Genomic DNA, 19,009 nt, shown 5'->3' with positions numbered 1-19,009 from the left:
ATGGTATGTTAGATTTTCAAATAGGTTTTTAGCAAAACAAAATTTTAATTTATCAAATTTCCCGAGAATAGCTGAAATTATCACAAAAAACGTTAGATTATACCCTTTTCTTGAAACAAAATTGTGAATATTCCAAGGAATCAGCGAGTAATTATATACTTTTTTTTGATTGATTGTGTCAAGCATCTCATTAAAACTCAAGTGAATATAGCCGGCCAATTCCAAGTTTTGATACTCGTGTATAATTTTGTCAAAACAATTATTTAATGAAATTTTGTTAGGTGAGCAGCTAAATATTTTAACACTTTCTCCAAATTCAGAAATTTCTTCAGGAATTGCATTGTTATCAATCTTAAGTAGTGCGATTTTTTTATAGCCCAAAGCAAATAAACAGTTGATTATCAAAGTAATATTTCTCATTTCTCCTGTTATAAGTATTAATCCAAAATTATTATTAAAATTAATTTTTTCAATTTTATTTATACAGGGAGTTAACAGTTCTAATTCTGTTTCATTAGATTCTTTATAATTAGAGTAAAGAATAGTTTCATCGTTACATTCATCTGCCAGCTCATGATTTAATCCAATTCTAAATTCAGCGATTTGATCTTTATTAATATTTCTAAATAATTTAGTATCTTCATCTATTTTAATTAAACAATCTGGGCTAGATAAATTTTCAATTTTCAATTTACATCCCAAAGACTGAATTATTTCCGAAAATTTATCATCATAATTACCAATTACCGTTATTTTTTTGGATTTATTTACTGAATTTAATTTTAAAACATTAATTATTATACTGAAACACATTTCATATATTTTTGCTAATTTATTTTTATTACAAATCTCAATAACAATATTTTCAAATGAATTAAACGGAATTTTATCAAAAATATATTGAATTATTGGAAGTGCAATAATACTTCTCAAGCCAAAACAGTTGTAATAATCTATTCCAATAATATATATATCATCAACTTCAGTGATTAATAAATCACCTACTTGTATCTTATGCTTAATATCTTTATAATTCTTAAAAATTGTATACTGACCCAAAATATTTTTATTATTAGAATGAATAATTTTCCCACAGCATTTGGAACTTTCGTGTATTATATTTTCAATCATAATTATTTCAATAGAATGATTTTTATTTTTTCGTAAATCAAAAATCTTATGATTAATTAACTGCATGCAATTCAATGTTAAATAGTAAATAGCTCCATTCCTATAACAGCACTCGTCCGTCTTTTGATAACTGATTATATTATATATTGAGTTAATATTATCTGTATCCGTCATAAACACCTTGCAATAATCTCTCATTTTTTCTTTTATTTCTTTAAATTTTTTCCAGATTAGCGTTGATTTATTAATCATTCTATAACATCTAAAAAGTACTGCTCCTTCAGTTATTATCCACCAGGTAATAAAATTAGATTGTTTTTTTTGAAAATTATTATTTGAAATAATTATCTCCTTAATTAGCTCAAAATCATTGCCAACTGTTTCGAAATTACTTTCACTCGGGAAAAATGTGTTAATAATTAAAATGTTTGAGAGTGAAATTGAATTAAGATTAATTAGAAGATTTTCTGCATTTTCAATGAAATAAACATTCTCAAATGAGTTTTCTTTAATTAAATCAAATGTTTTGGAACAACCGAGTACAAGGATTTTATCATAATAATTTTGCTTATTATTGTTTTGCAATTCCCATTCTTCGTTTAATAATGCATACTTTTCATTCGCAATTGAAAATAGTTTATTTTTGGAATTAACTTTTTCAAGTCTAATTTTTCTTATTTCAACAATAGGGAAATCGAACTGGTTTTCATGATATATTAATATATCTCCCAGTATATATTCTTCATTTTGTTCTTTAAGAATAGAATGGACATAGACATTGCTTTTAAAATCAATACAAGATATATTAAATAAACCAATTTTAGTAGGGGAATATATATCAAAATTTTGATTGTTATTTTTCATTGCAGTTAATATAATTGTGTGAAGTGAAGATTCAAGTATCATTGGATGAATATTCATAAATCTATCAATAGAATAAAATAGCCCCATGTTAATTCCAGATGGTTCTAAGTCTATCTCCGTATTAAAATTCAATTTCAACAATGAAAATGACTCGTTTTCTTGGATTACTATCTTTTTAATGCATTTACTTGGATTAATAACTGGGAAAGATTCCTCAATTATTGACCCATAGATTTTTTCAAATGATAAAGCTTCAGAATTGTCTAAAGTTTCTAATGGGAATTTTATTAATTCTTTTTTTCCGTCTAATGGATAAAAGTTTAATTTTGCATCTAGATGATGCTTTGAATAATTTTTTAAATCTTTATTAATATGACCTCCTTTAGTCGAAGTAATTAAAATATTTCTGTGAGAATCTAAAGTAAAAGTCAGTGTGGGTCTTTCTTTTTCGGTTCTGTAACTTGTAAATTCCCATGGAGTACCAAAATTAATTTTTTCAAGCTGGAAAATGGGAGCGATTGGCTCAGCTGATACAAATTTATTATCAATCATACTAATTTGAGAATTAATGTCGCTAATCGCTGCTGAAATTACTTCTATTAAGCCCATTTCTGGCATAACAAATACACCATGTCTTTTATATCCATGGAAAAACTTAGATATTTTTTCCGTTAGAGGAGTTACATAAACAAACTTTACATCTTTAGCCATTTTTTCTGAACAAATTATTGGTGAAAATATTCTTTTTAACAAAAATGGATGTGAAATTTCGTCCCATTTGAGATGACTATCAATTCTTAGTAAATCATTTTCATTTGAAAATTTGCTATTAATATTTGAATGAACGCCAGAACTAATGTTCTCTAGAAATTCATTCGGATTAATATTTGAATTCTTTTTCATCAAAGAATAAAACTTTGCGTTTTTTAATATCCCTCTCGAAGAAGCCTTTAAAAGTGGAATTAATAATGAAGTTGGACCAATCTCTATTATATTCTCTACTTTAAGTCCATTTTTGGTAATGAAATCTTCTAAATTTTCAATCATTGAACAAAAGTTGACACTCTTAAATAATTGGTTTGACCAATATCTTATATTTGTCATCTCATCTTTAACCATTAAACCTAAAATTGATGAAAAGGCTATAATTTTCTTATTTATTTTATTGAGGCTTTTATGTTTTATTTCTTCATGTACAGAGTCGCTTATTTCTGAAAACATTACTGAATGAAATGCATGTGAAACTGGGAGCTTTTTATACGACTTGCTAGAACCCAATAATTCTAGTACTTCCATTACTTGATTTTCTTCTCCGCTGATAACACAATTTTTTGGGGCATTTATTAATCCAAGACTAACTTTTAATTTTTGATCTTGAGAAAGACTATCTTCAAATTTATGTATAGCCTTTTTGATTTGGTCTTCTGAACGTCTGACTGCCACCATAATCCCTTTTTTTCCTAATTTAGAAATGATCATACCTCTTTGATATATTATTTCCAACGCAACTTCAATTGTCATTATTCCAGTTGTAACAGCCACTAAATATTCTCCCAATGAATGACCAAAAACTATATCTGGTATAATTCCAATACTTCTTAATACCATAATTTCAGCATATTCAATTGAAACTATTGAAAGCTGATTATAAATCTCAATATCAATATTAACTTTCTTTTTGGCACCTTCTACAAACATTACTTCTTTCAAAGGAACATTAAGAAATCTATCAAGTGAATCTGAACATTTATCAATTGATTTTCTAAATACTTCATTAGAATTGTAATATTCAATACCCATATTATCATAATGAGATCCTTGCCCTGTAAACATAAATATCAACTTCTCATTTTCTGTGATTAATGGATTTTTTTGTCTAATTCCTTCTACTAATATGTGGCAGTTTGCACCACCAAATCCAAATGAAGAAACTCCTCCTACATTTTTATTTAATTTCCATGTTGAATTATTAGGGAAAACAATATTTAAATTTTCAATCTCAATATGTGGGTTCATGTTCTTATAATTGATCAATGAAGGAACTGCCCCAAATGATAAAACAACTAAAAGTCTGATAAATCCAATAATTCCTGCAGCACCTTCCAAATGCCCTATTTGTGGTTTTATTGTACTTAAAATAAGTGGGGAGTCGATATTACCGTCGATAATTTTGTACATATCTTTATATACTTCTTTAATTGCACCAAATTCAACTGCGTCCCCAAGTAATGTTCCAGTACCATGACATTCTATATATCCAGGCTTGATATCGGGATTATTTTCTTGTCTTGCAATATTAAGTGCGGTGGAAAGAACTTTTTGTTGTGCAACTCCATTTGGGGCTGTTAATGAAATTGATCTTCCACTGTGGTTTGTAGATGATCCCAAGATTCTTCCCCAGCTTTTTTTAATTTCAGTATTATTATTCGACAGTATAATAGCTCCGCATCCTTCTCCCCTTACAAACCCATCTGCATCTTTGTCAAAACTTCTGCATTCGGAATTTTTCGATAACATCTTCGCTTTGCTGAATACGATAAAATTGTTCGGGGATAAATTCAATTGAACTCCAAACGCGACTGCCATATTGCATTCTTTATTTTTCAGTGACTTTATTGCCTGATCAATTGCAATTAATGAAGAGGCGCATGCTGCATCAATAGTTATTGACGGGCCTTTTAGGCCAAATACATAAGAGATTCTATTCGAAATAATTGACTTTGCATTCCCTGTTCCTGAAAATGCATTACAATAATTTCTTTTAGATGAAAGTATTGCCCATTCATCATTACACATGCCTGCAAATACACCAACATTTGTGTTTGACAAATCTTTAATTTGAATTTTTGCATCCGATAATGCAGAAAAACACGTATCTAAAGCTACCCTTTGATTAGGGTCCATTTGAATTGCTTCTTCTTTCGATATTTGATATTTAGAGTAGTCAAAGATATCAACGATAGAAATGAACCCCCCTTTTCTTGTATAATATGTTGCATTTTTGTCATTGTAATCTCCAAATAACTTGTCTACATCCCATCTCTCATAAGGAATTTCTGAAATACAGGTTGCCAAACTAGTCATGTTTTTCCAGAATTTAAAAACGGAGCTTGCATCTCCGGGTACTCTAATTCCAATTCCCAACACAACAATATCATTTTTCTCTAAATTTGAATATATTTTTATATTTGGACTTTCAAATTCTTTAATATTAATATTTCCAATAATCATCATTTCTATGTATTTACAAAGTTCTGAAATGGTTGGGTAGTCAATTATAATTGTTGGAGGAAGATTAATTTCGAATTTTGAAGTTAGGGTATTTCTTAATTCTACTGCAGACAAAGAATCGATTCCTAAATCTTTAAATGGCAATTCAGAATCAACAAGATTGACATCTATCCCAACAGCGTCTGAAATTGCCTGTTTAACATTTGAAAGCACAAAGATATGTAATTGCTCGGAGTTCATTGTTGAAAAAAGATGTCTATTAATTTTTTCTTGCACTTCTGATTTAATTTCACTAAAGATGTGACTTAATGTATTATTCTTTACAACTAAAGGATCCAATGGTTGTACAACGTATTTATTAACTTCATTTAACATAAACTTAGAAATTATTCCACCCAATGAAATAAGACCTAAGGAATTTTTTATTGGAGCTAGACCGATTGCTTTTAACATTGCTAAATTTATGTTTTCTTTTGCCATGCCTTGTTCAGCCCAAGGACCCCACTGAATACTGATTGATTTCATTCCAAGATGAGAACGTAGTTCTGATAAATATTCAATGTTGCTATTAGCTGCAGAATAGTTAGTTTGGCCAATGTTTCCTATTAGTGTTGATATTGATGAAAACATGATTAAAAGTGGAATATACTCTAACAAAGAGGTTGTAGCATAATGAATATTCCAAGCACCGATAGATTTAGGAAGAAACGTACTTAAGAAAGTTGAATCAGTTTGTGATAATATGTTACCATCATTAAGCACAGCTGCAGCATGAATGATTGCCCTAATATTATATTTTGTTTTTATTTTATTAATAATATTAAAGAGTGAAAATAAATCACAAATATTACATTTGATCATTTCCAAGTTTATTTTTTTCTGTTCATTCAATTTTAATAGCTTGCTTGCGAATTCATTTTGAAAATCTATTGAACTCCTACCTACGAGTATAATATTTTTAGTTCCTTCTCCAACCAGCCAGTTTGCAATAACCAAGCCAAGTGAACCCATCCCACCGGTAATAATGTATGCATCGTTATTATTTGAGCAAATTGCAGTACTTGGATTTGATAATACAACCTTCCCTATGTGGTTAGCATGCTGTATATATCTAAATCCGTCAATTATTCCTGATTTATCTTGAATACTAAACACTTTAGTTGGAATTGGTTGGATTCTTCCTTCAATTATATCAGTCATTATCTCATGTAATAAATTTTGAAACCATATAGCATCATTTTCAACCAATTTGTCAAATTCAACCGTGTGATAATTGATATCAGCCCTAATTTCTTTGACTTGATTTTCATTCAATATTTCGCGTTTTCCAAGCTCAATAAAAGTTCCATTTGGCTTCAGAAATTTCATTGATAATGGAATAAATTCTCCTAACAAGCTATTTATCACAACATCAACACCATCAATATTTAATTTACTCATAAAATATTTCATATCTTGAGAGAATTTTACATGGTCTCTACTACTTGAAATAAATTTAATCCCAATCGATTTGAGATATTCAATCTTTTTAATATTTCCAACGGTGGCAATGATGTTTGCACCAATTCTAGAACATATTTGTATTGCAGCTAATCCAACTCCACCGGAAGCAACATGAATCAAAACGCAATTACCTTTTATTAATTTTGAATACTGGTTTAGAGAAACTTTTGCTGTTGAAAAAATAGTTGGAATTGATGCAGCTTCTTCGAATGTTAATGATTTTGGTTTTTTCACAACCAACAAAGCATTTGTCGTATGGTATGTTTCAATGCAACCCTGAGAAAGACCAAATACATCATCACCAACTTGAATATTTTTTACTCCAGAGCCTACAGATACTACAGTACCCGAAAAATCACTACCTGGTTTACCAGGGTCACCAGGATATAACCCCATAACATTCAAAACATCTCTGAAATTCAAACCAATTGATCTTACTCTTATTTCGACCTCCCCTTCCGTAGGAACAACCCTAAACTTTTGCAAATTAGTTGAAATATTTGATATGGCACCTCTATTGGTAAGTTTTAAAGCCATATAATTGTTGTATGGATTCGTTGACTCTTTTATTTTAATAGTTTTAATTTTAATTTCATTATTGTATTCTAGCAACTGATATTCTTTTTCAAGCCATTTTTTATTGACAATATTGTAATAAATCAACTTTAATATTTTGCAAAAATTTTGATTAATTATTAGCTTTGAAATACTGTTCCAATCAAGAACAATCAAACTTATTTTTCCTAGTTGATTGAATTCGTTGTTTGCAGACCTCAAATATGCAAGTATGGATGATTGAAAATGAGAAGTTTTAGTGTATTCACCACATAATAAATTTGCACCAATTGTCACAAAAATTATTGTTAATTTACCATATGAATCAACATTTTTATAAATGTTTTGAAGAGTTTTTTGTATCGAAATTAGTTCCTTATATGAATTTTTTTCACTTGTATTCGCAATGTACACAGGTATAGTGCTTGAAGAAAAAATATTTTCTTTAATCATATTTAACATTTTATTGTTTTCAAAATAATCAAACTGTCCGAATGAGAGTTTATTTACTTCTGAAGATGTGAAAAGAAGCTGAATCTTATCTAATTCTTCAATATCGTCAGATTTGTATTCTAACTCTCTGTAAATAGATACCCATGAGTAATGATCTTTTATTGGAAGATGATCTAAGGTTTTCAATGGAATTAACTCTCTGAAGTGGAGACTTTTAATTTCGAAAAATTTTATTAACTCACTAGTTTCTTCGTCTTTAATGTAAATATTTATGTCTACTTTTATTTCTTTGTTATTTAGAATTTTTTTATTTTTAACACAAGCAAATAATTTATATATTGGACGAATAAATTTCAAGTTAGTTGATGGTTTATAAGGAATAATATGTTTATTACGGCTGAAAATTGGTTTAAATACAATTCCTTCGATACTAACTGGAACAAATGGTTTATTAATTTTATTTGCATCATTTTCAACAAACAAAGCGAATAGTTGAAAACAACCATCTAATAATGAAGGATGTAAGAAAAATGTGTCGATTTCTAGATTTAAAGAATCAATTTCAATTACTCCAAATATCCCAGTTTCGTTTTTATATATTTTTCTGATAGATTTGTATTTTCCGGAATAATTCAATCCCATTCTATTTAGTTCAGAATAAAATTGCTCAAAATTAAAATTTGAACATTTATCAAAGTTACTTATTTCGTCATCAGAAAATACTGAAATTTCGTCAAATTTATTAATTTCAACAGTAGATGTTGAATGATAGATTATTTCGTCAATACCAATTTCAATTCCTGATGTTGAAATACTTACATTTAGTGCGGTAGTGTCATTTTCATATGGAGAAATATCACAAATTAATTTTCCTTGTCCATTGCATTCGAATTCACTTGGAAAAATGAGAGGTTTAATGAATTGAATATTACTAATAGTAAGTGAGCTTATATCTTTAATCCCACTTCGAATTGAATAATTAATAAACCCACCAATTGACATTTCAATGAAAGCAGATCCTGGGAAAATAATCTTTCCTTGTATTACATGGCCAACTATTGATGAAAACACATTTCTACCAATGTTTCTTACATATCTGGTTATATTTGAGTTAGATTTTTTTACACCGGTAATATCACTTATTTGATCTATGATAAGACCCAATTCGGATGGATGAGAAAGATTATCGGGTCCTGAAATTTTTGGTCCAATATATGGATGCGCTGGTGAAATCCATGGAAATTTTTTCCTCTTGAAATCTACCCTAGGTAATTCCCAAATGCTTATATCATTTCCAGCTTGCAAAATTACATGAGAGTTTGTTCCACCAAATCCAAATGAGGATACTCCTGCAATTAGACCTTTTGAATTTATTTCTACTTTATTAGTAGGAAATAGTATGTTAGTGTTTGAATCATCGAAGCGTAAACCAGGATTTAACTTATTTATTAAAATGTTTGGAGGAATCACTCCATTATTAACTACTAATATTGCTTTTAAAATCCCAGCAACTCCAGAAGCACCTTCTAGGTGACCAATGTTAGGTTTCAGAGTTCCAATGTAAAGCTTATTTGCCCTATTATTAAAAACATCAGATATTGCACCGAATTCTATTGGATCTCCTAGAGGTGTTCCAGTTCCATGAGATTCAATATAAAATATGTCATTATTTGAAATACAAGAATCTTCAATTGCATTAATAATTACACGCCTTTGAGAAGGTCCATTGGGGGCTGTTAAACTCGCACTCTTTCCATCCTGATTTACAGCTGTACCACAAATTCTACCATACGTTTTTTTTCCAACGGATTTGGAATCTTTTTCTATTATTAATGATATGCATCCTTCTCCTCTTAAGAATCCATCAGATAAATCATCAAACGCTCTACATTTTCCACTAGGACTAAGCATATTAGCTTTTGAAAAAACGATATAATACAATGGAGATAACAATAACTGCACACCTGCTACTATTGCAGTTTCTATATTGCCAAAATTAATATCTTTCTTTGCAATATCTAATGCAACTAATGAAGATGAACATGCTGTATCAATTGTTATAGATGGGCCTTTAATTCCATAAATAAATGATAGTCTATTCGAGATAATTGAAGCAGCTGCGCCAGTTGCTGTAAATGACGTTGCAGTCATATTTAACTTTGTGGAAAGATAGTTCCAGTCAGTTCCACAACACCCTACAAATACACCAATATTAAAGTTAGAAATATCCTTTGGATTATAACCCGAGCTATGTAATGCATCGCTTGTAGTCTCCAACAATATCCTTTGCTGTGGATCCATAGTTGAAGATTCATAAGTCGTAATATTAAAATAATCATTATCAAAGAGATCAACACCTTCGATAAATGTGCCATGCCTTGAATAAGTTAGATTTTTTGATAAGTAGTTAATATTCTTATAATTTTCTATATCTAAATAGAATTCATCAATATCGAACCTACTTAATGGAACTTCGCATGACCATGTTTGCATAGAAAGCAAAGTTTTTTCCCAAAATTCAATAGGAGAACGTGTATTCCCAGGTAACCTACAGCCAATTCCAGTGATTGATAATCTTAATTTTTGATTTTTAGCTTTATTTTGAGAGAAAATCATTTGTTTTAATGATGGTATATTTTGAGAAAGAATTAATCCAATATTGTCTGTATTTATTTTTGATAATAAGAAATTTGTTGATGCACTTGAAATAGATAAAATATAATCTGATAATAAATTTATGGTTGGATAATCAAAAAGTGTTGTAATTGGCAAAATGATATTCAATTTATTAGAAATTGCATTTCTGACTTCAACTGCGGATAAAGAGTCGAGTCCTAGCTCAATTAATGGAGTGTCAAAGTCAATTTTTTCAATTCCTGCAATATCATTTATTGTATTTACTATTGTGTTTGTTATATTTTGTTTATCAATTACAATTTTATTGGCAATTTCTAAAGCTTGATTATTTTTAATTTGATTTTTTATCGGTTTATAAATACAAGCAGAATTATTTACTATTGAGAGCTTTATTGCAGCTTGTACAAACGAGCCATGATTAAAATTGGAAACTTCTTCTGAATTATAATTCCAAAAGGCAACTTGCCCAGGAAGACCAATATTACGTCTATATCTACAAAATGTTTCTAGAATTATATTATTTTTGCCATTACAAGAACACAGTAAGAAATATTGAATAGATGCATTAGAAATGAACGAAGTTGAATGAATATCCCAAAGTATATCCGAAATTTCCTCACATTTTAGATGATTTAAAGGTAAGCATGTTATTCCTGAAATTTTGTCAATTCCATTTGTAATTAAAATTCTTTTAAGATTTTGAACAAAGTTTTTTTTTCCAACTTCGAATTTGTATTTGAATGGGTAATTAATTGTAATTTTTTCCATTGATATATAAACAAAGTTTTCCGCCCCTGCTTCATTTAATATTTTTGTAGCAGCAAATAAAGATATTTCATCTTCTTTATGAGAAAAAATTATGTGATAATTGTTTTTAAACTCACTATCATCAATATTATTTTGCTTTACAAATTCTGAATCCCAATAATTTGCTTCAAAACAGTAAAATTTAACGGTTTTACTTTTATCAGAACTTATTAACTTAAATTCATCAATAAGACTTTCTATATTATGTTCAACTTCAAATTTAATCGGAACAATTACTCTTGATATATAACTACAATATTGCTGTTTGATGACGTTTGATGTTAAACCTTCACCAAATGGGTTGATAACAAAAAGTGATCCTCCTTTTTTTAATATCAATTTCACACTTTCCATTAATGAAATAAATGCAAGTTTACCAAAAAACGTCGAAGTTACAATTGTGAAATCAAATTGTTCAGCACTAAGGTGATTAATATTATTAACGTAATTTACTATATTGTTGCCTACTTTATAACATTTCTCCTTATTATTTTCATCATAAATTGTCAAATAAACCAGTTTTCCTGATTTTAGTGATAAAATCCCATCTAATAGTATTTCTGGAAATATTGGAAAAATAACAAGAATACGTAATTCTTCAAAAATTTCATTATTAATAGTATATTTAATTACACTTAAAGGTACTGATTGACTGACTGAGAATAAAGGTTCTAATATATCTTTATATTTAGAAAATATTTCAAATGGGCCAACAATATTTCCTTTAGTAATAATTTCATAAATAAACCCTGATTCACAATCTTTACCTAATCCAAAACTTCTGGATTGCTGATCTAATAGATCTACTAATTCACTGCATTCATAATTTTCAAATAAATCAATAGAAAATTTCTTAAGATTATCTATATTCAATGCTTTGTAATTAAAAGCCTCAAACATTAATGTTTGAGGAGGTGGTAATGTTAATACTATTTTGCCAATGTGAGAGGCTTTTTGCATGAACCTTAATGCTTCAAGAGTACAAGATTCCATTTTAAAAGCCTTAACAGGCATAGTGGGATTTGTATTATTTAAATGATTTGTCTCAAACCTTGAAAGTAATGATTGGATGTATTTAGGATTGTTTACAACCAACTCATCAATTGCAAGTTTCAAATAATTTATCTCTGGATAATTTGATTTTGCCTGCAAATATTCCAAAGTTCCTCTTTTTCCCAATTCAATAAATGTTCCTCCTGGACGTATTTTCTTAAAGGATTCGTGAATAAATTCACCAGAAAGACAATTGAGTACTAAATCAAACTCTGCATTTTTACCACCTCTGTATCTTTTTGATGCAATATTTAAAAAAATACTCATTTCTTTATTAAAAACTTGGGGATCTCTTGAACTTGAAACATAATTAACTCCGAGCCCACCTAACCATTTTTTTTTTGTTTTAGAAGAACAGGTTGCAAATACAATTGCACCCTTATTAATACAATACTGAACACCTGCAATACCCACTCCGCCTGTTGCAGCATGTATTAGCACAAAATCTCCTTTTTTCACCTTATATAAATCATTGAATGAAGCTTCTACTGTACAGAATATTACTGGTAGCGCAGCAGCCTCTTCAAATGCTAAATTTCTTGGCTTTTTAGAGATTAATGTAGATATTGTAACTAACTGGGATTTGAAACAACCTTTTGCAAATCCCCATACGTGGTCACCTATATCGAATGATTTTACATTATTACCAACACCTATTATAATTCCCGAAAAGTCACTACCAGGTTCCCCAGGATCTCCGGGATATAAATTCATTATATTTAACACATCCCTAAAATTCAAGCCGACTGCCTTAACTTGTACCTTAACTTCATTATCTCCTAATTCTTGTATATTAAATCTCTCTAAATATTTAATTTTAAAGTTTTTAAGTTCTCCTCTTGAGGATAATTCATATTTAAAGTTGTCCATACCAATACAATTTCCAATTTTGATTGGAGTAGCAGAATAACCAATCAAGGTTAAATTTCTCTCCCTAGCCATTTGAACGTTTCTAATAACTAGATGATCAAACATAATATTTGGTATCTTATTTTTAATATTGTTTTTCCCAAGATAGTTAATTCCAAATTTTATTTGGCTATTTAATTCGTTATATGACTCAATGTCAATAACAGAAATAATAACATTGTTTTCTATAATAAACTCATTAATTGAATCCCAATATAAATTATCAAATGAAAAATGATCAATTCTAATTATTTTCTCAATTGGTACTGTATTTTTCGTTAATATGTAGAATCTTGATCCACTTTTTGCTTGTGTAATAGAAATTAATATTTCTTCTAATTTACAATTAAAGAAGACAACGTTTCCATCTAAATTAATAAAATTTTTATTAAATTTGATTATTTTATTTCCTGTTCCTTCAAGGCTTGAATTTATTCTAGAAAATTGCTTATCAGATGTAATAATACTATAGCTAAACGCAGTATCATTATTCTCAAATAATTCGGAGGCTGCAACTGGTCTCCAATCTAATTTTATGCCAAAATCATTACTTTCGTACTTTATTTTGGATTTTGAATGATCAATTTGTAAGCTATCATCCAAATTTAGTGTTTTTTTTCGGTTGGACACTTCATTTTTAATAAAACTCATTTTTACAATTTCAATTAACTTAGAACCTTTTTCATTTGTTAAACAAATGTTACAAACTACTTGTTTTTCTTCAATATTTGTGATTTTTACTAAAGAATAAAGTTCTGAGTATGATATATCAGAATTGATTAGCATTTTTTCAATTCTAACGGGAATAAATTGTCCATTAATATTACCTTTAACAATTAGAAATCCTCCTAAAACCTGAAACGCTGAATCTAATATCCAAGGTGCAATGCAAAAAGGACTAGAGTCGTGTTTGTTTGTTTTAATCTTTCCAAATCCGATTGAATCTCCAATTGAGACGTATTCCAACGAGCGATATCTGCCCATATAATTATATCCTGAATTACTTAGTAAATCATATAATTCATCATGAATAATTGTTCTGAGTAAGCAGGATTTTTTAAATTCACAAAGTGTGAAAGAGCTATCCAGAATCTCCATTCTGTCATTTGATTCAGAATCTAAAATGATTTTTACAGTACAGTTAAAATAATTTTTATTTTCTGAATAAATAGAAACTTTTCCTTCATTGATATTTATGCTTACATTTAATCCTTCATTTTCCAAATTATCTATATTAAAAGCGGAAAAGATTTCTAAATTATTTATTATCATAGGAGAAGTTTTGATTAAGTATATATTTGACTCCCTGGTTAGTATATCAAAGTTGTTCTTCTTGAACTCGTTTATAATTTCATCTCTAGAATTAGTTTTGTGAATATAAACGATCTGTTCAGTACTAGAAATATCTAATGCTGCGAGCCTGGAAGTTATGATAGCAAGTTCAATATACCCGGATGCAGGGAATATACTTAATCCATTAATAATGTGTTCTTTGACATATTTTTTACATTTCAATTTTGAAATGGCGTACGAGTAATTTTCATCCTTATTGTTAATTGTTGAGATGAAAGGATGAAATCTTGCTGTCCACGGAAAGTAATTGCCTTCTTGTAGGTCAGAGTGCTCCTCAGTTTCAATATCCCAGATTAAATCAACATTTGCCCCTTCTTCAATAATTACGTGAGAATTAGTACCTCCAAATCCAAAAGATGATATTCCGCATCGCAAAACTTGTGTTTCTTCAACTCCCACTTCTGAGAAATATTTTCCTTCATTCATATTAGGAAAAATAATTTTATTATTATTTATTTCTTTATTTAATAGTTTTTTAATATGAGTGTTGATATTTATTAAATTCCCAATTCCTGGAAAAAATCTTTTTGACATAACTAGCAATACTTTTAGAATACCAGCTAAGCCTGCTGCGCCTTCTAAATGGCCAATATTTGATTTGATTGCACCTATCACAAGATTGGAATTCATTCGAGCTCTATTATATTGGTATTTTTCACCGGCTTTAAAAACAGATATTAATGCACCTGCCTCAATAGGATCACCCAATGGGGTACCTGTACCGTGGCATTCAATATAATTAATTGATGATGGATGAGCTCTTGCAATTCCTAGACAATTCCTTATTGCGGATACTTGCGATGGACCTTTTGGAGCAGTTAAGGTTGACGTTTTTCCATCCTGATTAACATATGTACCTAGAATTGTTGCAATTTTTCTCTTTGCTGTTGATATATGTTGTATACATAAGATTATGCATCCTTCACCCCTTACATAACCATTTGAATTTTCATCAAAAGGTGAGCATTTCCCTGTCTCAGAAAGCATTTTCGCTTTACATAACGAAACAAATATGTTTGGGTTTAGTATTGAGTTGACTCCTGCCACTAAAGCAGTATTAGTTATGTTTTGTTGAAGATGATGAAGCGCGATGTCTAAGGCAACTAAACTTGAAGAACATGCAGTATCGATTGTAATTGACGGTCCCGTGAAACCATTATAAAATGAGATTCTATTTGCTAATATCGAAGGAGATGCACCTGTTCCAGAGTAAACAGAAAGATGCGTAGAATCAGAAATAATTTGGCTCCAATCATTAGAGCAACATCCTATATAAACACCAATTAAATTGTTTGTTGGTAGTTTAACGTTTCTTAAAATCTTTTCAGTGCCTCTCAATAATAATCTTTGTTGTGGATCCATATACTCAACCTCTATTGGAAGTATTTTGAATCTTTCAATATCAAAAAATTCGGATCCAATAATATATGCACCTATATCAGTATAATAGTTTTTAGTTTTTAAGATAGTAGAAACTGACTTCTTTTCATTAAAACAGTATGTATCCCATCTTTCGTGTGGAACAGGAGAAAACACATTTAAATTATTTATCATTATTTTCCAAAGCTTCGCAAATGGGTTATTTGAGCTAAAACCGGGTAAATGAGCATTTATTCCTGAAATAACGAAGTCGCCAGTAGCATTTCCAGGGACACTTGTGATTTCATTGGGTAAGTATTCCTTATTTCCATTTGTGAGTAGATCAATGTGCTCTATTAGCAGTCTCAAGGTTGGAAAATCAAATACTAGAGTTGCAGGGAAATCTATTTTAAATTCTTTTGAAAGCGCATTACAAATTTCCACAGCTTTCATTGATTCAATTCCACATGAAAGAAGTGGATCATCTAACTCTGGAAAATATTTATTTCCTAATACCGATTCAAATACATTCTTTACCCTTTCATATATTTTTTCAGGTAATTCGTTTTCACTGCAAACTGAAAAATAATCCGAATCGATATTTGCTTGATCTTCAAGTTTCTCATCCAATTGTGTATTTTCCAAATGATTGTTAATAAAGTCAATCAAAATGTTTGTACCAAAATCTCCATTCATAATCATTTGCCTAATTTTTGATCTTTGAACTTTTCCACTTGAAGTTTTTGGCATTTTTTTCTCCTTTATTAATATTATCCTATAAGCCTCAATTCCTAAGTATTTTCGAATACTAATTGACAGCTTGTCAATAATATCTTCAACTTTAAATTTTTCTTTTTTATTAATTAAACCTTTAATATATGATTTAATTATTGGAGTGTTTGAAGTTTCAATAAACTCACTTCTTACTTCTGTTGCAATTGCAAGCTTTTCTTCCCCATCAATATCAATTGAAAATGCCACACAACAACCCGGACGAATTACTTCATGACAAGTGTCAATGACCTCTTCAATATCTTGTGGATAATAGTTTTTCCCTTTAATAATAATTACATCTTTTTGCCTTCCGACTATATATAACTGATTATCATTTATGAAACCCAAATCTCCTGTTCTCAAAAATTTGATATCAGACAAACTAGGATCGCATTCTTTTACTTTCGCAAAGAAAATTTCGTCAGTTAGATCATTTAAAAGCCAATATCCTGCACCTTTACTTTTAGAAGAAACCCAAATCTCACCAACGTGATTTTCCGGAAGAATTGTATTTTTTTCTGGGCAAACGATTATAATTTTATCGTTCACTGAGTTTTTTTCTCCACAACACACCAAATTACTTTTCATGTAATCCTTATCATTGAATTCAATGCTATTTTCGTGTTTACAATGGTTACAATAACAAGGAATAAATTCATGATTAACTATTTCAATTTTTTTCCCTGGAATTATTTTATCACTTTTTAATGTTAGTACTTTAGGAAATAATTTACTTTCTTTTTTAAGTCCAGAAATAATAAGCGTATTCTCAGCCATTCCATATGCAGGAAGGAAAGTAGATGAACAAAATCCTACAGAAGAGAATTTTTTTACAAACCTAACAAGTGTGGCAGCTCTAATAGGTTCAGACCCACTTAGAATACCACCGTGTTTCAGACAACCTAATCCACCCAAGTTATTTATTTCTTCCAATTCTTCATTTGTTATTTTTCTACAAATATAATCAAATGCAAAATTTGGTGCAGCAGTTGCTGCAATTCTGTATTTCGAAATAATTTTAAGCCATAAGTGGGGATTTTTAATAAATGAAAACGGTGAAAGTAAAAACGTTTCAGATCCGATTATTACCGTGCTTACAATGAATCCTACTAAGCCCATATCATGATACATTGGGAGCCAAGAAAATCCTCTAATGTTATGACCAAAACTTTTAATAAACTGATCTTTAATTTCAATAATTTCTTTTAGTATTATATCAGCTTCATCATTTGTTTCGATATCATTTTCAGTTAATTTTTTTTCGGGCGATTCATATTTAGGTTCTGGAGACAAGTTAAAACATTTCATGCACAATAGAGAATTATAATATAGTGATCCATGAGTAACAATTACTCCTTTAGGATTACCCGTTGACCCAGATGTAAATTGTATAAATGCACTATCATAAGGCTCACATTTTGGCTTTTTAAAATGAATAATTTCATTCTTTAAAATTGTTTTAAATGGAATTGATGTGTCATTTTTCGATATATAAAGGTCATTGTCTGTTACTACTTCAAATTCGTTATAATCTCTTAATATTTTATCAGTAGAGTACCAACTAATTACATTCCAAAGAGGTTCGTTGAAAAATTTAAATTTGAATAATGAAATAATTCGATTGTACGATGAATTAGTAAGACAAGCATTAGCTTGGCTTGTATCAACAATCTTACGAAGTCTGTCCACTTGAGATGGATTATTTGGATCTGCAGGGTAAACAGGAATTGCAACAATCCCACTTGCAAGACAGCCATAAAAAGAATATATGAAATCAATTCCCGGTGTGTAGCACAAAATGATTCTATCACCTTTTTTTAATGATAATTCATTTAACAAAAAATGTGAGATAATTCTGATTGATTTCCAAAGATTTTTATAGGTAATTGTTGACTCTTCATTCCCATGATCATTCAACCAAACAAATGCATTACTATCAGGTATCGTATTTGAAAATAGCTCAATTTGGCCAATGATTGTGTCATACTCAAGTTTACTACTATTCATTTTGTAAAATGACCGGTTTATTCTTATTTTTTTTCTTAAAGTATTATTCTAAAAAAAATGCAGTTACTTTTGCAAATGTGCCTTTTACTTGTAAGAATGACACACTTTGTGCGGTAACTTAATTGCTCGAAGCTAGGTTTAAATTAAATTAATTAGTAAATTTTTTGAGATCTACATTCCAATAATTGACTATGGATTTAAAAAATGTTATAATTGTCGTAAATAATATTCCAAATTTAAGAAGTAATTTAATTGACTTTAATGTAATTATTTTTTCACAATTAACTTTTAAGCATTCGCAATTATTCGTTATTTGCGTTTTTGTTCATTTTAAGAAACATTAAAACAATGCCCCGCGGAATATATTTTTTTT

General features: G+C 29.3%; 1 protein-coding gene across 1 annotated transcript; it reads right to left on the bottom strand.

Annotated features, from left to right (window-relative positions):
- Positions 1-1,055: 1,055 nt before the first annotated feature.
- ELE39_001715 (polyketide synthase) lies at positions 1,056-18,636 on the bottom strand (the record flags this gene model as incomplete). The annotated part of the gene is made up of 2 exons (XM_067344754.1): positions 1,056-9,653; positions 9,702-18,636. Coding segments are annotated over 2 exons (17,533 nt in total), but the record flags the coding sequence as incomplete, so codon positions are not given.
- Positions 18,637-19,009: the final 373 nt, after the last annotated feature.

The sequence above is a fragment of the Cryptosporidium sp. chipmunk genotype I genome, assembly GCF_004936735.1.
Source record: "Cryptosporidium sp. chipmunk genotype I strain 37763 chromosome Unknown contig_19, whole genome shotgun sequence".
Classification (NCBI taxonomy): Eukaryota; Apicomplexa; class Conoidasida; order Eucoccidiorida; family Cryptosporidiidae; genus Cryptosporidium; species Cryptosporidium sp. chipmunk genotype I.
This window is presented reverse-complemented; position numbering and strand designations above follow the sequence as displayed.